General features: G+C 43.2%; 1 protein-coding gene across 7 annotated transcripts in view; it reads right to left on the bottom strand.

The window, feature by feature from the left end:
• Window positions 1–3,350: 3,350 nt before the first annotated feature.
• The window catches only part of FAM49B (family with sequence similarity 49 member B), a 67,207-nt gene continuing 44,928 nt past the window's right edge, over window positions 3,351–25,629 (bottom strand). For all 7 annotated transcript variants that reach the window (XM_019552799.1, XM_019552782.1, XM_019552818.1 and 4 more), the window contains 8 exons: window positions 23,708–23,813; window positions 17,541–17,677; window positions 13,096–13,173; window positions 12,858–12,974; window positions 10,856–10,935; window positions 9,560–9,686; window positions 8,191–8,261; window positions 3,351–4,144 (listed from right to left, as the gene is read on the bottom strand). In XM_019552799.1, the coding sequence (XP_019408344.1) occupies window positions 4,081–4,144; window positions 8,191–8,261; window positions 9,560–9,686; window positions 10,856–10,935; window positions 12,858–12,974; window positions 13,096–13,173; window positions 17,541–17,677; window positions 23,708–23,813 (780 nt within the window). In that variant the 3' untranslated portion in view covers window positions 3,351–4,080. The remainder of the gene's footprint in view (window positions 4,145–8,190; window positions 8,262–9,559; window positions 9,687–10,855; window positions 10,936–12,857; window positions 12,975–13,095; window positions 13,174–17,540; window positions 17,678–23,707; window positions 23,814–25,629) is intronic.

Here is a 25,629-nt window from a genome sequence, read left to right on the forward strand (position 1 = left end):
CAAATGGGTAAGATTAACAGGTAAGCTATGAAGAGCTTCATGACAGCAAAAGCCAAGAACGCTTACCAGTTGGAAGATGATGCTGATCGTGTGGTCTGATAATGGCAAAATGCTCACTTAAACAGGCTGCTGTAGCCCTAGTTAAAGGGGCATCTCCCCTTCCTAGAACAGCATGCCTGGAAAGTTTCTAAGACAAGGGTTGGCAACCTATTGCCCATGAGCCAGGATCTGGCTCACAAAGCTGAGGGGTTTCTTGCAGCATAGGCTTTGACCAGGTGAGAAGGAGAAGCAGCAAAAAGTGGCATGTTAGGGGAAAGCGGTGATGGGCTGTGGCTCTGGTAGTGCTAACTGGGTTGGAAGTGGCCTGTGCTCATAGCCAAGCTTCACTAATACTGTCCCTCACTGCCATGCATTTGGTACCACCTGTTATATCACAAAGTCTTACGCTGGAATTCGGGGGCACCCATCAATCCGGGGGCAGCGGCAGCTGAAGTAGCAGGGCCACGAGAAGGGGGCACCCTCCTACAGCAGGACAAACCCAGAAAGCTTGGGAAATGCTGCCTTACTCCTTCAGTTTATGTACTTACAGCACAGATGCGACTCATTCACTGCAGGCTGACAACTGCAATCCATTTACTATAAATAGGCAATAATTGGGAACCTTACACCTCCAAAGAAACTCCATGGTCTTCAGTTCTAAAGCCCTGCAAGAGTTTCACGACCATTTTGTATTCAACGGGACACAGGACATTGAACGGAGGCACCTTGAAAAGAATCCCCAATAGCAGACATGTAATCATATGTTTGAACATAGAGCTGTTTACACCATGGCTTCATCAACAATTACAGTGTAGTGTAATTAATTTGGTTTGTAATGGAATATGGACATTGACGAACTGCTATTGTCCAGGCAATGTTTGAACAAGAGCTTGTTTGCCAGTTTGTAGTACAATCATTGTCAAACTAAATGGCTTTTCAGAATTCAACCCATTGATAGAAAATGGGTTTTGATGCATTTCAACAGTCTGTCACAAAGCTTTCCAGTGACATTTTCTCTAGAATAAGTTTTCAATTTAGGTTTCACTTCATTCTCTCTTGTTGTGACAATAAGCTCCACTATGTAACAGTTATGAGCTTCTGGGATCTGTCAGCACTAAACTTTTCTATGCACATTATGGGGGTTCCTCCCCCCAATTCCTTACCGAGAACCCAAACAGTTCTGGGACATGGTCAGAGAGAAAAGTTACTTACCTGGATGAAAACTGGAGCTTTTTGAGATGCAGTCTGTATTCATATATACTGCTCTCAGTGCAATGACCCTTTTTTTTTGCATTGCTCTCAGTGCAATGACCAGTTTTTTTGGGCAGCAGCATCGATGGGATCACACATTCATCTGAAATGGCTTCATATTCCTGCAAAAAGGGCCAAAAATGCGGTGCAAGGCCAAGTGCTACTCAGAAAATAAAGCAATTTTGAAAGGTAGGAGAGACTCAATCCATCATTACAGTTAATTCACGACAACTAGCTCAGAATAGTTGTTTGCTTATAAATATGGAGTGGGATAATAAACACCTATTGCAATCAATGCCTTTTTCTAGAAGGGGATCTTTGCAGGGGGGAAAAAAGCAGTTGGTGTCATCTTCTATCTAGAGTTTGCAGAAGGTCTGCTCTTGATTTCTTTTGTGTATAGGTGTGCAGATCCCAAGGCAGCACTGAGTGGTATGGGACATTTGGAAGGGCAAACAACATCAGTCTTCGCACTGACCAAACTGAACCTTTCCAGCTGAAAATCCTTGAACCCTAGGGCCAAAGTCCCATAAATTATGAGGAAGCACCTGCAGGATCTAGAGCCTTTTGCAAAGACATTCTTACTACCACTGTCAAAATTAAGGTCTTAAAAACTCTTCTCAATTTTGTGGCAACTTATCAATGAAACGAAAACAATACTGATGTATGAACTCTTAAAATGCACGCAGAGAATTTTAAGTTTTAAATTGTATGCTTGTAAAGATGTGAGTTTTAAACTAAAAAGAGTAAGATGTTTTAGCTTCTCAGTTGGAGTCAACTTTGTTCGACCCCTTTTTGGTAGCTGCCACATTTATTAAAAAGCCTGGAAGTAAAGGAATTCTGCTTCACAGCAGTGCAAAACTCACTTTGGAGCCTGAGGCTTGATCTAGACCGCAAAGATCCTTGTGGCCAGGATCCAGCCTGGGAGAGCTACAACAGCAGCAGGTCTAGGGGCTGCGAGGAGTCTGGCAGAAGTGGTGGCAAGGGGTCCAGATATGGGGAGTCCACTGGTGGTGGGAGGGGTCCACCAGTAATGCCAAGGGGTCTGGGGGCAGTAGCAAGCCAAAGAACCCCAAATTCCACAGCAGGCTATAGCCCCAACTTTCAGTGACTAGCTGGTAGCCCAGCAAACCAGACAGTGGCTCCGTGGGGTGGATCTGGACTGGGGGCTGCTTGTTTGATAGGCCAGGTGCATAGGGTATTTATTTTTTTTAAAATCTGCCTGCTCTGAAGTTAGAGAAACTAATCCCAGTCTTTGCAGAGCATTCTTGGCAAGGAATAAACAAAATATTAAGAGAAAGAGCCAAATAGTTGGATGCAGTAATACAAAAAATGCCCAACAAATGAGGAACTGGTGGTGGCTCCTCCGAAGTGGGATCTGGAGAAATTCAGCAACTTTTGTATCCTGGAAGCTCCTATAGTTAATCTGGATGAGAATCACCATCTCATCCAAAGATGCTCTTAGATCCTTGTTCTGGAGCTATCCCTCAGCTCAGGAATTATTTCTGCCGGCACAGGAATGGGTGAGGACAGAGGGTTGGGGTAGTCTTTGTCTCCGAGCAGATGCGAAGACTCTTCCCCTAAACTGTAACATAAGGAGGACAGCCACGGACAAGACAGTGAGATTCTGGTAGGGCCATGTTGGTCCATTACATTTGGAGCTGGGATTCAGGAAAACAAGGACCAGATGTGCACCAACATAACTCCTGCTGTGCTTAGGCTAAAAACAAACAGTTTAAGAATGATGGAGGTTCTCAGAGGTTTAAGCAGGTTAAGAATGAAGGAGGCTGGTCAGTCACAAATTTCTTTAAATTGCTTTTTGCACCCCAGTTTGTAAGATCTTGTGGGATATTACTATACAAGCAACATACTCTACCATGCAGTGCAAATCAAGGCCTTAAGACAACATGTCAAGTTTTAACTCGGAAAGTGGTTCAACTTCAGTGCTCATAATGAAACAGCAGAATTTTCACTATATAAAATTTATAAAAAAATTTATTCTTTGTAAAAATTCAAAAGCACGAAAGACATCTCACTCAAAATACTGGTAAATCAAACCACACTTAGAAAAATGAAAGCTGATTTTATTATCTTAACCACAGCCAATCATTTGACATGAACATGCATACGTATTTTGCTACGCACACACCACAGTTTTTAACGTTAGTTATTAAAGGTTAAACATACAACATACACCCTTACAAAAATGAGTCAAAATGCAAACGTAACTTTTAAACAAAACCATTTTTACTCATTTAAAAAAACCTGTGTCGGGTACCATTTTGTACAAACACATTTAATTTAAACAAATCTGTTCTTACAGTTCCTCATGGTTGCACATGAAAATAAGCCGCAATAGAAAATGAAGTCATTTTTAAATAGCAGAAATAGGCAGTTTTGCCATGCAGAAGAAGCAATATTAAATATTAGTTTTTCCAAAAAAAAAAGAAATAACCACAAGTTTAAAAATATTTAGTTCAAGTCACAGAACTTTCTCCAGTACAGAGAAATGCAAATGCAATGCATAATTAGCTGCCACTTAAGATGGCTGTTCTGAAAAGTATAAACTACATCCCAGAAATCATAATTTCTTATTGATTTGGCACAGAAAAGAAGTCTGAGCTTACTGAAGAACAAGAACATATGATTAAAAAAAGGAAAAGAGAAAGAGAAAAGAAAACAGAAAGCAAGGATGAATGAAATAGTAGTTGCAATCACTAAAAAAGTGTGTGCATCTCAGTCATTGCAGAACACTGTTTTCTGTTTTCAGCAGTTCCTAATTCCAGGTAATTGTTATTGCAACATAGATTTAATTTGCTTGGAGGTAGTCTCATCATTCAAATGCTTTGTTGTGTACCTAATAATGAAAAAGCACATTTTACAAAAGCATAATTCAAATTTTGTTGGCCTAAAGGACTGCTGTACAACTGGTGGCCCACAGGCCATGTGTGACCCCTCGAGGAGTTACGGCTTCCAGCACGGGCACCGCTATTCCCACTGTTCTTCTGTTGCTGCTGCCACAGTCCCTGGGCTCCCCAACTCCCTCCTCCAGTTTCTGCTTCATGCCTCCTCCCCTGCCACAGGCAGGAGCCTGTGACCAGTGTCTTGGAGTAAAACAAAGCCACTGATCGAAAGAAACTTTGTGTTTTTTTCAGTTGCAGTAAACCTTTCCCAGAAGGTTGCAAGACATACTGCAAGTTATTCTAACAGTTCAGACTCCTTTCTTCAGAAAGTTCAGTTTATAAAGAAACTAAACCAAAAAACACTCCCAGTTACTAAAGGGGAATTTTAATGGATCCTTACATGAATTTGGGGAGCCCGATGATCCCATTTAGACTAAACATGCTAGAAGTGAGGAGTGCCAATGCATAAGAGACAGTTACACTATTATTCAGTATGTTCTAAAATCCTCATTAGGGGAGTGATTCTCAAATCAGGGGGTGGGGGCAGTAAGGTGATTGTTACAAACCCCTCTGTATTTTGAGGTGTTTGTGGGATTGTCTTACATGTTTTCTTGAGTTTGTTTTACTGCTACGGTGCATGCAGTCTTGTTGAAAAGCTGATGTTATGCTGAATTCCTTTATCACTGCATGGATTATGATATGTATCTTTATAATACAGGGACATAGTTTAGTCAAAGGAACTAAGAGAGATGCAGACTGAAGGAAAAATGGAGGAGGCAAACTAGCTACGAATCTCTTGCCATTTGGTTACTAGGCCAAAAGCAATCACTGTTCCCGAACACAGGAAGAAGGGACTATTGCTGGGACGGGCACCCAAGGTACCGTCTGCCTGGCAGGTGGGAAACGGCAGCAACGACCAGCCCCACAATAGCAAAGGCTTCTCAGAGAAACGGGTCATCAGCTAGGGCATGGGCAGGCAATTATTTTGGGTGGAGGGCCGCTTAACAAGGTTTGGTTAGCTATCAAGGGCCGCATGAGTAGCCCCGCCCCCTGGTCTCCATCTTGGGACCGGATGTCCCACCCCTAACCCCTGGCTTTTGCCACCGGAAGTCCCTCCCCTTGCCCTCCAGAAACAGTCCTTTTGGGATGGGGGGGTTGCCATCTTAGAACCAGAAAAATACCAAATCGTACGCTGAAAGTCAAAATACCTACTATAACACTTTAATTTTATTACAAAAAATATTTTTGTTATGACCTGTGTTTGTGTAGTGTACATAGAGGAGACTGCATAACAACTCAAAAATAAATTCTTAGCGTTTTATATTGTGTGCATGGTGGGGGAAGTTTGTGAGATGGTGGGGCTGTTGTGTTGGGGAGTACAGGGTATGCTGGGGGGTTGTGTGGTGTTTGTGAGGTATGGGTGTGGGGCCCTGAAACACTGTCCTCTCCTGCACTCAATGCAGGCAACACTGCAGTGTGGGTGTGTGGCATTTGTGCCCCCACCCCCGCAAGGGAGCAGCAGCAGGCAGGGGCGCTGGTGCCCAGCTCCAGCCAGTGCTGCACATCACAGCAGGGAGCACAGCCCTTGCCGGGCAGTCTCTATTGCCAGTGCTCCTGGCACTTGCACAGCATGGGAGGGAAGCCCCAGGCACTGGAGCCGGCTCCCCCACGTTGCTGCTGCTGCTCCCACTGCATGCCATCGGGGGGCGGGGGAAGTGGAGGAGAGTATGGGGGGGGTCCCCATATCTCCCTCACCCTCGCTTACACCCACACCCTGCCCACCCAAGCTCCATGCTGCAGCCACCACCCTGGGCAAAGACTCCACACTGCCGCCAGCCCCAGCTCCAAGCTCTTTGCTCCTGCTTAGCTGCAGCCCTGTCCCTGGCCCCAGCTTCCCTACCTGCTGCACTGAGGGAGGCGGACGCCGGGGAAGCATGCAGCAGCAGCAGGGCTCGGCCCTTCTGCCCACGAGGGTGGGAGCAAGGCATAACAGGGTATGTTGGGGGTGGGTGTAGGTGCCTCGTTCCCACCCTGGTGGGCAGAAGGGCTGGGTGGGGCGCAATTTGTTGGTGGGCGCCATGGGCCAAATTAATATGCCTGGCGGGCCACATCCAGCCTGCAGGCTGTAGTTTGCCCACCCCTGAGCTAGGGGAATATCAGCGACTGGGACAATGCTGATTGGGAGAGAGGTAGGTGAAAAGGAGGGGCTGGCCTGGAGGGTATTTAAGACCATATATGAGATAGTCATAGTCCTAGGATTATGCCCCAGGCCTTGCTGGAGTCCAAGTTCCCAGCAGTCAAGGCTGGCAGTTCATCAGGAAGGCTGATCTCTGAAAACAGCAACTAACAACTAAATTGTAGCCAAATGAGAGGGCCAAGTTTTACTTGTCTTTTTGTTTGATCTTCAAAGTATCTGGTCATTTTTTGTTGTATAATTCTTGCCTTGGATAGAATACTGCTGTTTGTTACCTTACTGTTTGCTTGTGATAAGGCATGATCTCAGGGCAAGTGATATTCCAGGCTTACCCATTCTACGGAAAGGGGGACCTAAAAAATCACTCACAACCCAAGAGGAAGCTATCAGGAGCTGGCAGAGATTCTCCTGATGCAGCTGTAGGGTCTGGGATACGGACAGCTGAGCCAAGGCTTGCCGATGCAAGGAGATACCTTAGAGCAAACCTTGGTCTGTTCCTTGGGACAGGCTGCAGGACAGCAGGGAGAAATGTAGGGCTCCAGGGGTGCCTACCAGACAGATCAGCAACAGAGATAAGCAAGTGTGAAAAGCTAAGTGCAGGCTCAGGCTTATCTCTGCCCCCAATGCAAGGAGGTAAATGGGGTGCTGCTCATGCATAAGAGTTATGGAGGGGTGCCTCAAATCAAATGAGGCTGAGAACCACTGCATTACGGACTAAGCTCATGCTCTACTTGAGTGAAGAGTACAGATTTAGGGAATTTTGGAGAGAAAGCTACTTCCAGAATGTCTAAATTCTGAAGTCAGTTTATTACAGTAGCAGTACCAAGCATTTACACTTGCTTCCCTTTCCTGTACTTAAAATAGAAAACATTTAACAGAGGTAAATGGTAGAGTACGATGTACCCCTCTGAAAACAACGTGACCTCTGAAAGCTACTACAAACTAATCAATTTATAAAGATTATTTTGAAATTATTACTGTTTATCTTGATTTCTATAGTTACTATTTTTATTCTAGTCCAACATAGAGGTTCTTCCTCCTTACCGCAACTGTTAATCCCCCACCCCAATTTCAACTTATTCTGTTAATTTATTCTATGTAATAAACCAGCGATCACTACCTGAGCTAATATTGCTTTCTGTGTTGAGAGAACAAATTTCAGTTAATTTCAGTTAGTGAATTAACAGTGAATTTTGAGAGGGCCTGAATTAACAAAAATAGCAGCTAAACTATAACCCTCTACTGACTAGTATTGAGGAAAGTGGGTCAGTGCAAATGCATCCTGCTACCATCTGGAACAGGTTACCCAGAAAGATTGTGGAATCTCTGTCCTTGGGGGTTTTAAGACCCAGGCAGACAAAGGCTTGGCTGGGACGATCTAGTTAGGAATGCTCCTACTTTGAGAAGGGGGTTGGACTAGATGACCTCCTGAGGTCTCTTTCAACCCTCTTTTCTATGATTTTAGCATACAGCAAGCCAGTCATAACATGCCATTTGGTTGCCGGGAAAGCCTAACTGAGAAAGTTGGTCACTTCAATGTACTCCCCAGAGATGTATTTATTCACAATGCAAAAAAACCTATAAAAGCTATCATTAACAACTGATACTCCCTTGCAAAAAAATGCCAGTATGAGTAAGGAAGGAATGGGTCCAAGAAACTGTTTCACGTACCAAGAAACTTAACTCCTGAAAGAGAAATAAGACTATCTGGGACAAAGGACAGCCTCATCTGTTATGTGAATAGAAAAATATGCTTAGTCCCTTTTAAAAAGAAGCTCAAAACCATTTCAAATGAAAAGTAATTACCTGAGAGCATTTAGAAGGCCTTCTACACTGTTAGGAGGCTGGTCCTTAAGAACTTTGATGCACCCTTTCATCTAGAAGTGAAAACAAATTAAACACTTGATATCAGGTAAACCCCAAACAAAAAGTGGTTGCCTCTCATATATTCTAGATTCCTTTTTATACATGCTAGTTGTCTGGATGCTGGACAGATAGCAAACATTCAGTATTGTGAGGTCACCCCTTAAAGCAAAACTGGTCGTCTAGGGAGGGGCTATGACAAGGAATTCCACAGTCACAGGTAGTGGAGTATCTACATCAAAATCTGCTGCGTGGATCTGAAGGGAGATTTTTATCATAAAGACTGTTTTCAATTGATGTCTGCCTGTCTCTGTGCTAGGAGGCAAGTGTGCAGGCCATGTGGGAGGGGGGTAATGGGGTGGCTAAGCCCAGGGCAACCTCCCCGCTCCCCCCTACCCTCCTAGGGCAGTGCAGCAACAGCAGCTCATTATGGTAGGGAGGCAGGATGGCTACTTGGTGCACTGCATCATGCCCTGTCCTATACATGCCCGGCCACCAGTGGCTGCAGTGCCAGGACTGTGCAGCACCAGCAAGAAGCTGGGGGAGTGGGGAGCTAAGGAGTCTGAGTGCTATGCATCCTGGCCTGGCCCTGACTGCAGCAGAATGGAGCAGCACAGGGCACAGCCCTTCCTCCTCAGGCTCCTGGTGGCAGCTGGATAGGATTAACTGGTTGCCTCCCCCCCAGCCTGTCAACAACTCAGCAAAACTCATTAAGTGGCCCTTCCAGACCAAATAATTGCCCACTCCTGCCCTATGCCCAGTGTAATGCAATATTTATTTTTAAATATTTTCTCAGGTTTAAACATGTAGTTTTACAGTACATCAGGCTGTGCATTTCAATTACAGAACAAAAGGAAGGTAAAAGGCTAGAAGCCATGTAAATCAGTTAGGATAATGGCAGTAAAAGAATTATGGAACAGTGGGGATAGGCTGTACCACCCTGGGCTGCTCATCTGTCAAATGTTCCAATATTTAATTAAAATTATACAACCACTTCTAAGGACGTATATTTCTGGATGCTGCTAGATTTTACTGAAAACTTGCTTTTCCTCTTAAAATACATTTGCTTGTGTACTTCAAAGTACATGATGGAATTCTTGCTGTATTGGCAATACAGTAGGCTGACTGCATACAATACCCCAGTCAAGAGCATCTCAAAAGATGTGTATTTGTTACTAATTAGCATATTGAAAAAAAACACCACAAGATAGATGAAGAATAAGTAGTGTACACAGAATTAAATATTATATATATATATACACACACACACACACACATATATATACAGAAAGATTGGGAGCACCACACTTACATCAATTTTTGAAGTTTTCGCAAAAGCGCCCACTGGATGCACATGGTCATAGAGTATGATGACACCCACCATTACCCTCAGACAGAATGATACTGTTTCCTCATTTGTAAACCTGCTTCTGTATTCACTGTCATGTTAGAACAGACAAATATAATCAATCAGTTATTAACATTAAACACCATATCAGACTTTCACATTTAATGCTGGAAAACAGGAGACCCAGTCCTAACACAGAAGTCACATTATCATACCCAAAGCCTATTATTTATAGATTGGAACAGCAACTCTCTCAAACCCAAAGCAGTATCCTACTACTATAACAACCATTTTTCTTAGTATTAGGTTTTGAAATTGTAAGTTTTCTTGTATTCTTTTGCAAAAACAAAACAAATACAAACAAAAAAATCTTACTCCCCAAACAGAGACCTTTGGTGTAATCTGTTCCCAGTTCAAGAAGGCCAGGATTTTTGCGGTCAAAAAATTGGTATTGTCCAAAATTAATGAGCGAGGCTTAACGGCTGCTCATCAGCAGTTTAAGATGGTCTTAAGGACAGCATAAATAAAAAGTTGGGAGTCCCTTCTTCATAGCTGTCAACACCACACACAAATACTGAGGTCTTCGGCCAACCCCAGCCCTTGCTGCTCTTCAGTTAATAAGGACATACGTTCCCTCATACCCGAACAGGTATATCACTAGCAACTTGTTAAGGATCCGTAAACAAATGGATTTTAAAAACTTAAAGCATGGGAGTTTTGCTTTTTCTTCCACATAGCCACAACTTGCTATATTTACTCTACAGCTACAGACTTTTAAGCTTAGCAGTCTTCATACTGAATATTCCTCACCGAAAGGTAAAAGTAAACACGCTAGATACAGTCCTACCTCACCCAAACTCCCAGGAAAGATGAATTATATGCACTGTTTAAGCCATCTCTCAAAATGTGCCCCTGGGCAGTTGTGCTGAGTTTCTACATTTTCGTGAACTATACATGAGGCAAAACCACTCACAAAAGTACCAAAAGGATTTCTAGCTTTCAAACCCCTCACTACTTCTGAACTTTAAAGTATTCTTAGACCAATAAAACTGTCGTTTGTGCAGCTAGCCTAAATGAGAAGTTAAATCACAACAAGACTAGCAAGGGAATTTGATTTTAACAAGTAATGCCTTTCCTAATCTGCCGATTTATCTATATTTATTTTTCCATCTTAAAGCATTATGAGCTAGGCCACATTTGTCTATAGGCCTGTAGGTCATTTGTAAACAAAATTCAGAACTAAATTCAGCTCGTACTTACGGAGTTTCCAGCATGACTCTGCACACACTAGCCATGGTACTTAAACAGTCCGTAGTATTTTCTATGGGTAAATTTTTGTTCTGTGAAAAGGAGAAATGAGTTCTTACACAGTGCATCAAGAAAGAATTTTATAGTATAAAAACCTATCACAATTCCAGGTCAGCAAATACATCAGAATTGGTGTCCTAGTTAAAGAAATGTTAGTACTTCATCTAAGGAAATATAATATTACAGTTTAGTATGTTAAGATCACAGTGATTGACTCTCCCTCCACTATTAGTTTCTTTATTGTACACTTCATTTTGACTCGGCATTGATTTTTGGGGAGTTTGTTCTTCTGTTATTTAAGCAAGGAGCTTAAATGGACATGCCATTCAGAGAGGGAACAAATCTGCCTTGAAAGATAACCTCCACTTAAATGCTGTTTTATCTGCTGCAATATTTATAATGACAATTCATTTAAAATAAACATTAAAAAAATTGTACAGGGTGAAAAAATAAAAAAGCAATTTTTTTCAAAGCTTAAAGTCAAAAACTACTTCTGAAATTGCAGAAGATCTGCTCATTGATTGCTACCTGAATTGTGCACAACTTTTTCTTTTGGAAGGAAAGCTTACAGGTAAACTTAAAAGTTTGCACTTTTACAGTGAAAAAAGCACAAAATACTTCAGTAGCACACAGCATGGGAGGTGGGTGGGTGGTGCACGTGTCCCAGGTGCCACTCGAGGAGAGGGCTGCCAGGACAGGTAAGGGCCGCCTCACCCGCCCATCCACACTCTGCCTGCACCAATGGTTGCAGGAAGCAGTTGGTGCAGGCAATGTATGTCAGAGAGCATGGCATTCTGGGAATTGTAGTTTTGTAGAGCAGCAGCAGAGTTTGCTGTTGTTGTGGGGAAAACCAAATCTCATTTTTGCTATCAAAACCAACTTTTTTTTTGGTTGCTCTTTTGATATGGGTGTTGGCAGTAAAACAACTGGGTAAAAGTTTCCCCCAGCAGCAAAAAAAATCCACTGTCATTTTAGAGAACTACGATTCTCAAAACACCTCGCATTCCATGACATGCTGCCCAGCTACTGAGTGCTGCCTTGTCTGGAAGCCAGAAGGGATGGGAAGGGAGAGGGAGCTGTGGGGCAGGGCATGACAGGAGGACACATTCTTCAGATGTTATGCCTCTGGCAGCGCATGCACTCTCCAGGCAAGAAAAATCTTTTACGGAAGTAGCTAGAGTTACAAGGCACAAAAGTCAAGACATGGAAAGCTACAAGTCACTGTATCAGGGGGTTGTGGATTGTATGTCAGATACTTAAATGAGTAGTTCCAGAACAAAAGAGTAAGAAGTTACTTTCACTCTAGGATACTATACAGGTTAAAGATTTATTTTAACCTAAATGTCTCTCTTTTTTGTAAGTACATTCAACTATAGGCATCAGAAGAAAACACTCAAGGGATCCTGGGGGGAAAAAAAAAAAAAAAAAAAATCAGAAGTGAATGATCGCATGGACACGCACATGTGAACAAACACAGAGCTTCCTTTAATTTGCTTTTCCATTTCAAACACAGAAAAACACATACACAAACACATACTTCTTCATTTGCTGCTGCTTTGCTTTTTAAGAAGGCTTTTTAAATTAAGTATGGCTACAGCCAGGAAAGGCACTGCCAAAAAGCCCACAAGCTGTCTCTCGCACACTTTTCCTGAACAAAATATGTTTTTACTGATTTTTCCAGGCCAGAATTTCTATAGGACACTTGTCACATTTCTACTGGAAGGTCAGCTGAATCTGTCCTTTCTTTAAATAAAAAAAATGTACATGACTGGCTGTAACACTTAATTTTTACAAGATGAGTACAACTGATCTGTAAATTAAATCTGTGAAAAATCTCTTCAGAAAAATCACCAGGACAGAAACCTGTAACATGGCTGAAATTATCCTTCACAGCAAAGCCACATTTTAAGGTGCACCATCCAATGCAAAGAAAAACCTACTGACAGATACTCACCTCTGACACAAATTTTGTTGTCGCATCACTTAAGGTTTTCAACATTGGTGTTGCTTCAGCATAAAATAAAGACATTCTGTTTGCCAATTCATTATTTACTTCATTTTCTCCCTCTGCCTAGAGAAAAATGGGTATAAGAATCAACAACAAACCAATTCTTATGTTAAACAAACAGAATACTATAAAGACAAAACAATTTAGTGCTGAGGGTTTTTTCATTTATGGAGGGGTTACCTACTGGGACATTGTTAATCCTCATACGGCTCAAAGTTCTTCTGTAGTAGCTGAAGTCATTCTGTATAGCAGGATTTGTCATCTAAAAAATATGGAAGTGAATATATTTGTGACATTACAAAATAGGATCTAGAAAGCAAATTTATGAAGGTTTGCTAGTGAGAGGTGAAGAGCATATCAGACTTCCAATTAAGTCCCTGGGTTTATACAGAATGCCCAGCACCTTGCAAGCCTTGGAGTGCTTTAGAAGTACTTATGACATAGATACAACAAAGAACAGGCAATCTTACATTTTCAGAACAAAAGCTAATCTTCAGGGGAAGATCAGATGGTCTAATGAGTCTGGGCTTGTGAGGTAGAGGACATCTTGTCAGTTGAACTCTCCTAGGTTTAGACCACTGTACCGATACTGAAGCAATTTGGTTTTTGGAGCATTAACAAAAATTTGTTGGGATGTGGATGCATAGGGTTACAGATGCATGCAAGTGTACTGTGACAGAATGGCCAATTTTTAATGGGGAAGGAGGGAGGGGGGAGCAGCAGCAGGAATACAACAGGGGGCAGTAAGACACCATAAAGTAAGGGTAGGCAATGTTTTTTGGCTGGAGTGCCTAAAAAACCACAATGTCTACCATGTCAGGTGCCAGAGTGCCAGCACACCACAAAAACAGAACTGGGGCGGAGGGGGCACATGGCAGGATGCACTGCATATGTAACACAATTAATAATCATTAATATTGCTTTTTTTTTTGTTTTTTTACTGTAAATACCAGACTTTCTAAAAATTCAAAACCTGATGACGATAAATAAAACTTCATGAACTGCGTTGTACTTGTGAATTTTTTTTTTCTTGTTAAACATGTGATGAGGGAGAAGAGAGGGAAAAAGGAGCAGAGAGCAGCAGTCACCAGGGGAGTTACTGTGGGCAGGCTGGCTTGGCCAGGCCCTTGGGAAGGATGCAGCTGGAGTAGAGCTGGGGTCAGGCAGGGAGCGGGGGCTGCCCCAGGGCTCCACTACTCAGGCCACAGTGGGGGGGACCCAGCAGCACTGGAGGTGGAGCCCAGCTGGCCCACACAGCTCCACAGGGATGGAGCACAGCCACCCTGCCCACGAAGGGATGCTGCCTGGATGGGGCAGGACGCTGGGCTCATGGGAGTTCCCTGCTTCGTGTCTGCGTGTGCCGGGAACATTATGAATGGGGGGTGCAGCCACAGGCTGTTCCCCGGGCTCTGGAACAGCCGTGGCAACCCGTGCTCAGGGCCAAGCCAGCCGGAAGGCTGCAGCGCAGAGGCTCTGCACAGTGCCTGCCCCAGCCCTGGCCCCTTGAGGGGAGTTGCGGGTGGGAAAGGCTGGGACCCGAGCAGGCTGAGGCAGCCGCGGTGACTGTTCCCAGGCTCCAGGGGGCTCCCGCAGCCAGGCCCTTGCACTGGGGATGGCTCTGTCCTGCTTGCGCTGTGCCCAACGTGCAAGGAGGCCAATTCCGGAGAGGGAAGTCCCACAAGCCCAGCGTCCTGCCCCAGCCAGGCAGCATCCTCATGTGTGCAGGGTGGCTGCAGCCCATCCCTGAGGAGCTGCACGGGCCAGGCCAGGCCAGGCCAGGCCAGACTCCACCATGGGTGCCCCTGGGCATCCCTGCCTGCCCACCCACCACTGCTCGATCCTGCAGAGCGCCAGGGCAGCCCCCACTTCCTGCCCAGCCCCGACCTTCCTAAGGGCTCGACCGGGCTGACTTGCCCACAGTGCCTCCCCCCACACCGCGCAGACCCTGGCCTGACTGCTCGGCCCCAGCACTTGGCACCTCAGTGCTGCCCTGGGTGGGACAGGGTATCTGCCTGCCTAGGTAGCTCCCTCCAGGGGCCAGCTGGGCTGGAGGGCGCAGCCTGGGAGCAAGGGGCAGGGGCAGAAGAACACAGACAGCCTGCATTCTTCTGGCTCTGCCCCGGTGCCTGCCATGGTGCTGGGACTTGCGGTTGCACAGCCCGGAGCAGCAAATTAAAAAATAATAATAATAAACAATTTCTGTGTGCGCCTCCTGGCATGCTGGGAAAAGTGTCTCCGTGTGCCACTAACGGCACACATGCTGGGGGTTGCCAACCCCTGCCATACAAACTAGTTTAAATGCAGTTTAAACTGCAAGTGTCTGGATATACAAGCCAGTTTAGAACAGTTTAAACCTCTAGGACCATTTCAAAAGTATACCTGGATAATCAAGTATTATTTTGAGCCAGTTCTGCGTTACATACAGATACCAAGCTTTCTACAACTGGTATGGGGTTGCATCCCACACTGTACCACCCCTCATCCTTAGCCCACACCAATCCCCATATGGCAACTTGCTGCTTCCGTATAAAGCTAGAGCTCTACTGTCTCAACCTCTACTTGACCGGTGCCACTGGCTACAGGCAGTTCTCAGCCCTTCTTACAGATCTGGTCAATTTCCTTCCACTGGTGGCAACTGACCAGGGCTCCCCACAGCCCAGATATATTTAGGTTGGGTTGGGGAAGCCTGCATGGATGTTTCTTGGGGGGAGGAGGGGCGGGCCTGGGGAAAGCTATCAATGAAAGGAAAATCGACTAACTCTTATAATTAGCAGAACTGCTCAAGGAGCTGGGGCCCCAGAGTCCCAGCCCTAGGCACACAGAAGCAGTGGTCCAGACAGCTTCTTCCTGACCACCCCCACACCAAATCAGCCTGGGATGCACTGAACCCTGGGCCAGTTCCCTGGAACTGAAGTAAACTGATGAATGGATCAGAAGAAAGTGTCTTTAAAAGCCACAACAGCTCTGGAGCACCTAGCCCTTCAGCAGGTCCCCTGTCCTACGCACAAATCTGGATACTTCTAGTCAAGGTACCACCACAGAGATTTCGGACAGAGAGAAAGGGGAGCATAAAATTGCAACTGGGTTGAGTACAGACTACTACTACTCACTGCTGGGGGTAGTTCCGTAAGAACTACTTCACAGTTGGGGCAGCTAGGATCTGGAACCAACTTCCAAGGGAGGTGGTGCTGGCTCCTACCCTGGGAGTCTTTAAGAGGAGGCTTGATGCCTACCTAGCTGGGATCATTTGAGCCCAGTTTTTTTCTCCTGCCCAGGCAGGGGGTCGGACTTGAAGATCTACAAGGTCCCTTCCGACCCTACTTCTGTGATTCTATGATTCATTGCAATACCTAAACGGGGAACACTGTCCTTGGAACTCTTAGCAATATATGTGACAACACCTCTGACGTGGGACAATGACAGCTTGGTTTCTAACCAGGGGCTTTCTTGGAACAGTCTGAGTGGTATGTCTGTTCACACCTGCAAATGTTAGTTTTGTACACAAAATATAATTTTCCTGGAATCAGGAGTGGGTCTGGAGTAGGAAGTGTAGAACACGTGCAGGAAAAAGGCAGCAAGCTGCCATTGCACATTCTCCTGCAGTGGGATTACTTACTCCAGGAGGTAAATCACAATGACACAAGCCTCACCCTGTAATGAAGAAGTACATTTATACCATGGGGTTGCCCTGTTTTAGCAACACTGCACAATAAACCCATACCTAGAAAATACACTCAGCTGTGCAACTATTTTCTTCTGTGACCAGGAATGATTTGGAGTCTAACTAATTATTTTAAAAAGCCAAAAGTCAAATAGGTATTTTTGGACTACTGTCCCCATCCCCCCACCCCACTCACCCTCCCTGCCCCAAGAGACAAGAGAACTATTATATCTTATTCCTTGTATGACAGCAACTAGGGACTTTGTGGAATGGCTCTTTTGTTCAAACCATGGTACAAACAGAATCAGAGACAGCAGTTCCCTGTGGGAGCTTGTCTTGATTCTACTCACCTACCTATAACTAAAATAAGGATTTAAAGTTCTACCCTAAGTATCTGTTTTAATCTAGCAGAAATGTAGATTGGCACGGAGCCAATTTACAGGGCTCTTAAATCTGTCAACACTCCACTTTCATTCCTGTTGGCATCTAATGAAAGAGGGCATGGCTCAATGAAAAGGTGTGAGATTCTAATTCTCTGCTGAATTTTCAGTTCCCTGTGGCTACTCTAGCTTGATGCTTTAATGAGACTAAGGGAAAGCCTGCACAGAGTTAGATAAAGCTAGGAGACTTCAAAAATTACGCTTTAAGCCATCTTTGAGTGCATATACCTCATACCTGTGTCCCCGACTGCTCTGCCACATTCCAGTGATATTTAACAGTTGCACTTAATTCCATGATTTTCATAATAGAAAATGTTCCATCTTTTTCATGACCTATAGCTCACTGTTTTTTAAGTATCTCAAATATTAAGCAAACATCTGAAATAAATACTGGACTAGATCCTCATCTGTAAAACAGAACAGTTAAGAAATGTAGCCAATGTCACAGACAGGTTGTGGCAGTATGTGGAAGAGACCCTAATCTGGCTTCCTTTTGGTCGTTACCTTACTTCAAACCAAAGAATGTACCTTGAGTTCATCAAATCGGAGTGTGAAATGAAGAATTTCTGCGAACTGCTTAGCAAGAGCCTGCTCTCGCTCCAGGTGCTGTGTTGGCGAATATGGAGTGCTTGTCAGGGCTCCCAACAGACCTCGCAATGCTGCTTCTAAAGGACAAAAAAAATGAAAAATAAACCAAAATCGTAAAATGGTACCGGTTTCTACTATGAATGTGTGCTCACACACACACTTCACTGATTTACAATTTCAATCTGTCAAAATGTATGTTTAGTCTATGATTCAAAGTGGATTTTTGATAAATTGTTTTTATGTACCATTTTGTAGATTAGTTTTGAGCTATTACCGCTATCAAGCCTAGATCTGATTACTAGGGCTGTGTGAAGCTTCAGTCACTGATTCAATTCAGCGGAGATTCGGCCCAATTAGGCAGCTGAATCTCCAAATCCGAATCAAATCAGGAGACCCTTTAATCTCTCCAAATCGAATCGGAACCCTCCGAATCAGTTCGGAGAGATTCAATGATTTAGACAGACACAGCTTTAAATGTTTTTCGTACACACCTCAAGGTACCAGGCAGCTCGTGAATGCTGAGATAGTGGAGCGAATGGAGCGTCCCACAGGAGTGCGGGGGAGTCCCCAGCACACTTGGGGGCAGACCTCAAAGTGGACCATGAGCACTTCTGGTCCACTTCCATCGAATCTTCAGATTTGGATTCAGCCGAAACGAAAATCAGGACAGTGATCCAAATCAAGTAATTGAATTACTGCCCCCTGAATTGGGCCAAATCCGAACTGAATACAGCTTGCTTTGTACACCCCTACTGATTACCATACCTTCCTCACGTACAACAAGAAGTTTCCTCCAAAAGTCAGCCCTTCAGAATTAAGGTGCGTATATTAAGCAGGAAAGGTGATTGTTTTAACCAGGGTGCAAGCACCCTGCTTTGATTCCTGATCTGCAAGACAGCAGCTATGGCATTACTATTCAGGCAGCTGAGGGAGTCAGATGACCTAATGGCTCATTGTTCTTCACAACACAGGTGTTAATGATTGTTTATCTCTTTTAACAGGACTTGATGTTCCACTAATCATGCTTCCTTAGAACAATTTTGCCATTTGCTAGCTGCTCCTATGTCACTTCTCCCACTTCACAGCCCTGGAGATTATTTGACCCGTTTAAAAAAAAAAAAAAAAAAAAAAAAAATCACAGATCCACCCATGGACACCAGTCTTCACTGGGAGCCAGTGTTTTGCCTTTTAGTTAGGCAGGCAAAAGAGAGGGTGAGTCAGATGAAAACTAGGGAGGGAAGAGCCTTATCTATGCAGCCATAACGATGGAAATATCTTTTTTTCCTCCATTCTGATTTTCAAAATTAAGGTGAATATTATATTCTGGTACATGTTACATAAGAATATGGCAAATTATATTATAAACTCATTTTTCTCCAAATTGGTTTGTGTCTATTTAATTTGTTTCATATTTATCATATATTAGTTATTCCAGTCAAGGTCCATTAAGAAGTAGTCAAGGCAAAGTTTACTCCTCTAAAGTTTCAAACTTGAAAGCGAAGAGACATCTTGAAATAAAACCAAAGTCAGGCAGTAATTTCAACATTTTGGCAGGATAAAGTTATCACTTAAAATATCTTTCACACCTCCACCTCAGAAGAGAGATTTCTCCAACTTAAGGCTGCCTTCTTTGGACAACTAAAGAAAGATTTTTTTAGCCTCAGCTTTTCACTTATTACTGTTTAAGTGGTTATTTTCTTATTATTTTTAGAAACATCCAAAAATGATCTAGAAATGGTGTGTGTTCTACAAATGATCCTGAACATTTCCAGAGATTTGTGGGCCTAGAATGACAGCAAAGAAGATATTCTGAGACTCAGAGAAAATACCTTGCCTTGGGGACTATTTTGTTAGAGATTTTGAAAGAAAAAGAAAGCTGCTCAGAAGATAGCTGCCAGAAATACTCCAAAAACATTCTAGCATACGTGACTATGGCTAAAAAACAGTGGGGGGGCGGGGTTTAATGGATGAAATGCTGATTCTAAATTGTTCAAAGGGATGTTATGTCAAGAAACACAAAGTTGAAGTTTCACTTTTTGAAGCGAAAAATTTAATATTTTTCCTTTCAGCTTCACAATCTGGAAACACTTATACATAAGAACACGGACTTTTCTTGGAGGACCACAGGAAAGTTTCAATTACTGCACTTTTTATTTTTGCAACAGGCATGAGGTTTCTTAGGGTGATCTCTTTTATTGGACCAACTATATAGCTAGGGTAGCATTAGACAAGCTTTCAAATGCAAAACTTTTCTCTTCGGGACCTGAAGTTAGCACAGTGATTGGCTGAAAAAGAACGCCTTACACAGTTGGTACAATAAAAGATATTGTCCTAAGAAATCCTTGCCTCTTGCATAATTTCTGGACCACCAATACTACAATATCACTCTTGCACTACCACAACTTTTTTGGTAACTCTATGGAAACTTACTCCAGCAGATAACACAGAAGGGCAACATATTTTAACTCTCCCATCAGTACTGTAACCAATTTGCCTCTCTGAAAGCTGGAAAAAAATACTGTATACATAAGTATGCTAAGTTAAGGGCATCAAACTTGCATTGTGCCCCAAGCCAGATCTGGACTACAGGCTTCCTGCTGGCTAGATCCCATTCAAGGCACACACAAGGCATGACTGTGGCCCCAACCACATGTCCCATGCTGTGGGAGCAGTTTCAGCCCGGCATGGGACATGTGGTGGGAGCCAGCAGCTGGGGCTCTGGGCAGCTGCAGCAGATGGCAGCCAGGCTGCAAACAGCTGTATCAGGATTTTGAGCCCTGGCTCTAGCTTCATGGTGGTGGCAGGTGTATGCACACCTTGGGACACATGGCAGAGAAAGGGCCAGGACAGTGTAACACTGCCCCCCACTCCCACCTGTCTGGAGGTGTGTGTGCACTTCCTACCAGCAGTGAGGATCGAGCCCCTTGGCTTCCCTGCCATCTGCCTCTGGCACACCAAGTCGAGGACCAGGCTGAGGTTGGGGTGTTTTTGGTACTCTGGTCAAAAACATCGCTGAACTTTATTCTAGACTAACAGAAGCTAGACTTCTGAGTAACTTCATGTGAGAGGATATCCTTCTGAGATGGCTCAGGAGTACTTTGGTTTACAACTCTCAGGGCATCTTTACACATGCTCCAGGGTGGGCACAGGGAAGGGCATTCTAATCAGAGTAGCTCTGAGAGCCACTGTAATTAAAGCACTTGCAGCATCACGTGCATTCAACATTCTGCGCTTCAAAATGGCAGCAGGGGCACTTTAACTAAAGCTCATTCAACAAGCTTCAGCTAAAGTGCCCCCCCCCACCCCCAACTATTTTAAAATGCAGGGACACTAAATACATGCAGCACAGAGACTGCTGGAGCATGTTAATTAGCATGCTTCAGCAGACTCGATTAATCAAGTATGCTTCAATGCATGCTAATTAGCATGCATCAGAGCAGATGTCCAGCATGTGTATAGGTGCCCTCAGAGACTGGTAGAGAAAGGATGCAAAACTATTAAAAAGGTAGTCCTTAAAAAGGAATTTAAGCGCTGCCACTTTGACTTCTCTTAACCTTCCTCCTCCCCCCTGCCCCGTCTTAATCCAGTACAGAGTTTCTATTTCTAATCTCATCTCTCAGACTTTACGGCTCCTATCAGGGATCGCCCAACAAATAAAAAAGTATTTTTATTTCAGACTGTCCCTTCCTACAACTAACTGACTTGGCTTCTGGATAAAATCCATGCAGCAAGTAAGTTTAACATGCTCTCATTATTTTTGTTAAGTTTTCTGACCGCCTTGCATTTTGTGCTCTCTGCTGCATGTCATAAGTAAGTGACTTTTTTAGCTAATGAGAAAAGAGAAGATTACCGAACATTCTTTTCTTGCCTTAACAGGAAGACAAAATGCCAAGATCTCAGGAATAAGGGTTTTTTAACTGCAACGTAACTGAAGCATGGGAGTTTTTGACAATTCAGAAATCCAGTATTTTCAGTGTTTAAATGCATGTTAATGAAAGCCATAAGACCTGGTTTTAATTATTTACGTTTTGTGATCTGGTCGGTCATTTTCAGTATTTTCATTCGGTAGAATGTTTTTCTATGCATTTGATGATGTGCACTACAGTAGTGTAGTTTTGGCTGACCAGTAGATTCATGCTTCGTTTAAACATAGAAGCTGGTTGACCATGCTAGCCTTAATTAAATGACTAGTAGAACTGACTCTGAGAACTTGTGAGTAGTGTAATCTGCAGCTTTAAGCAATGAAAGACATGCTTCATAACAGCTTTAATATAAATCCAAAAGCTGATTTAAATTAAACAAATAGCTAAATATTTTGGTCCTTGAACTGTCTGCTGTTCCATATAAAAGTATTTCTGGCATTGGTTATCAGTGTTATGCCAAAAAAATTCCCCCCCAAAATTAAATTCAATTTTGAATGATTAACTATTGATCTTACTCCCAAAATGTATGCAAATAAAAAGGAAGTACAGGTTTCTCTCAATTTATGCGGGTTCTATATAGGTGAATTCGCTCTTATGTGATGAGAATATTTAGATCCATAATTTGTTATATGCGAAGTAAATTCATTCTTATGCAATCAGCATAGATGCCCGCCCACCCAAGCTGGTAAGTCTATGGGGGATGGGGAAAGGGCCATGGCCCCCTCACCCCAGCTGCAGTGGCCCTGGGAGCAGCTGACACCAGCTGCCTGCACCAGGGCACGGCACAGCCCTGGAGCAGAGGTGAGTGGGGACAGGCAGAGCACAGTGCAGCCCAGCGACTGCAGGCAGTTGGCGCCGGCCACTCCCAGGGCTGCTGCAGCCGGGCCTGGGGAGAGTGCCACTCTGTTCCCTCTGCTTTGCTGCCTTGTGCAGCCCTGGGAGTACCACCCCTCCCCCCACCCCTTCCCTAGTCCCAGTCTCACTCCCTCCCTTACCACTATGGGAACCTATCCCTATTTGTTACATTGTAAAGTGGGTTTGCTTTACAGAGTGTTCTCCAGGAAAACATGCACAGCATAAATTGAGGAAACCTGTATATCTGACCTTTTCACTTTACAATCTGTGGGCATACATGTATTAATTTGCTTTCTTAAACCATTCAATTTACTGGCTCAAGCTTAACTTACCACCTTAACACAAAAGGCTTATCTTGTGCCAGCAAGTTATAGGATTCATCTAACAATTTAGGAGTCCTTCGGTAGTATTTAGGTGAGAATTACCAGATTAACATTCTAATACTAGTTTAAACAGCAACATTTATAAATGCAAAGAATTTAATTTAAATCAAATCACTGCACATGTAGTTACATTGTTAAGTATCCATACAAACCTTTACTGTTATTATTTATTTAACAACCTGTAAAAACTTCACAAAAATCTTCCACTGAATCAAAATGGGACAAAAGAATGCAGGATTTGGTCATAAATTGTAATGACTATGGAGCAACCATTTGTTGCTTTAGAAAGACCAAGTTTAATTTGAAATTAAAAACTGTATCCACATCCCCATGTGAGGTGGCTGCTATCTGATCTCTGGTGAGCGAAACTCTAGAGGCTTTCAACTTCCCCCTCCCATGCACAGGAGCCAAAGGAGAGGGAGAGAGGAGGGGGCTATAAGAACAGCTGCTTCAAACAAGTGGAGATAATTCATTTAGAAATATAGGAGCCATTCCCCAGGCATAAGCATGGGTGAGATACTCAAATGGAGAGGTAGTTTCTTTTGTGATATGAACTTACCTTACTTTCTTGTTATAAAGACTTGCTAAAGTTTTTATTTTTACTGGGTATGCACATTTTTCCTGCTGATTCAATCTAGCCTTCACAGATAAAATTCTTAACAGAGTTGCAAGAAGGACAAGAAAGAGGGACACAAGTCAACTTCTACTTTCCTCTGTCAAGATTGGAAGAGGAGAGTCTGCTGTCAAATGCAGTGGCAGTGGGGTGTTTGAATGCACCATCCTAAGCCCACAAGGCAATTCGCAGAAATGCAGCTCCCTTTCAAGCAAAAAGATTCTAAATCACACGGGGGTGACTACTGAAATGGATGGATATATTGTCTGGGTTGGCATTCTTTCATTACATTCTGATGACGACAAGTCATGAATTTAGTAGGTTTCAACTTACCTAGCCGTTGAGAAAATTCATAGAATTTCTTTAGCTTGCCTACTAGTGGAACAACTGCACCCCATGCCTTCTCTTGCAATTTTTCATCACTGGGGTGCTGTATTGCCTTAAAATCAAACACACGCAGAAAGAACAAGTTAGATTTAGCTTAATAATATAAAAATCAAGAACATAAAGCTTCCTTCTATTCAAAACATGCATAAAGAGAGGCTTAAAAAAGCACTGAAACAACCTACCAAAAACAAAAAGGGACATTATTCTTCAAACAATTAGGGTATAACATTTTCTCTAGACATTCAAGTTCCAGTGGGCATTGCATTAGAGACAAAGTGTAAGCTGAAGTCTTTAATGAGATACTGTGCTTGGTCTGCACATTCCTCATCCAATGAAAATAATTCAACATACTTTGTACACAACATTATATAGAATAAAAAGACCATTTCTATGAAGTTATTAAAATACAAAGAATGCAATAATTAGCACAGTATGATGTACTTACTATGCAAAATAAACTGCTTTGCTTAAGACACTTCCAAGGGAACCAGTTTAATCTAGCTGAGTGATCACAGATAATACCCAGACAACTGTAGAAATCTACCAGTTGGGGGGTAGGTTGCACGAGCCTTTTTCAGCTCATGAAAATTTCTATTGTTTCAGTTATAAATCAACCTCTTCTCCCACCGGCACAAGGACTGTAAGGGTCTTTTACCAAGCTTGGCCTCTAAGTTAAAAAAAAGTGCTGTGCACGATCATCTGCTTCAGCCTGGTGGTGGGCTCAGTTTGCGTGGGGAAGGGCCACAATGGCTGCATGATCAGACAGTTAACCCCATCCTGCAATCCCTGGGGATCTCCCCAGTCTGCTTCACTAGAGTAAAAGGCAAGCATTAATCCTCTTCTCAGACTTGCTAGGAGCTCCAAAGCCTCAGGAGCCTGGTGTTCAAGGTGAGGCTTTTGGAGTCCTGGTTCCACTGCAGGGAAGTGGAAAGCTTTCAGTCCCTGGTTCCAAAGGAGTCCATGCAACAACTCTCCAGTGCAGCTTTAGATCCAGAACAGCCCAGCAGGTGAGGGGGGCAAGAACCAATCAGCTTTCTGGTGAATTCTGCCTGGGGTTCTCTGGATGAACCTTTTTGGATTCAACAGATGAGCATTTTGCAACAAAATAAAGCAATTTGTTTAAATTTGTGAACAGTTTCCATTCAATTACAAACATTTGCATTGATGTGTATTGACATGAAATTTTAGACTGAAGGCTATACAGTGAGGTTTGGGCAAAATTTTATTTGGTACAGAAGCAGCTTTCTGTTTTGTTTTTTGTTCTTTTTTTTTTGTAATGGGGTATTTAGTGAATTTTGGTATTTCAGATCTTTTGGGTTCCTTTCTTGGTTATTTGATTTTTCTGTAAAATTTTTGTAATGGCAACAGCAAGCCAATACCTGCTGAATTGCTGACTATGATTACAGGAAGAAAGTGACTAACACCTCAGACAGTTGGGAGTTACTGGAAAAAGTAATTTAATATTTTTTGCAATGTCTATTGCATTTCATAGCAATTTCTTTTCACCCCAAATTTCTAGGAAATACTAGAACATAATACAAGCCAACAGTCTTGCTCTTTCCTTCCAAATGTAAGAAATGTTGGGCAAACTTAAATGTACATTTGGTAAAACTGTCTGTTACTCTTAACCCCTGTTACCCAACCAAGTGTAACAACTTTACAGGATGCTGGAAGATCTTGGAACTTTAAGAGACAATCTATGGAACAGTCACCGCATAAAATATTTATCAGACCTTGGCATCAAGCCAACACATTTTCCATTGTAGGAACTTTGAATTCCACCACATTTCTTTCACATAAGACTATTTAATCTGCTCTTTAATTTATGTCTTTACTAGTCCCACTGCAATACTTGCTGAACCCTGCTG

The sequence above is a fragment of the Crocodylus porosus genome, unplaced genomic scaffold, assembly GCF_001723895.1.
Source record: "Crocodylus porosus isolate Cpor-Errol unplaced genomic scaffold, CroPor_comp1, whole genome shotgun sequence".
In the NCBI taxonomy this organism is placed as follows: Eukaryota; Metazoa; Chordata; order Crocodylia; family Crocodylidae; genus Crocodylus; species Crocodylus porosus.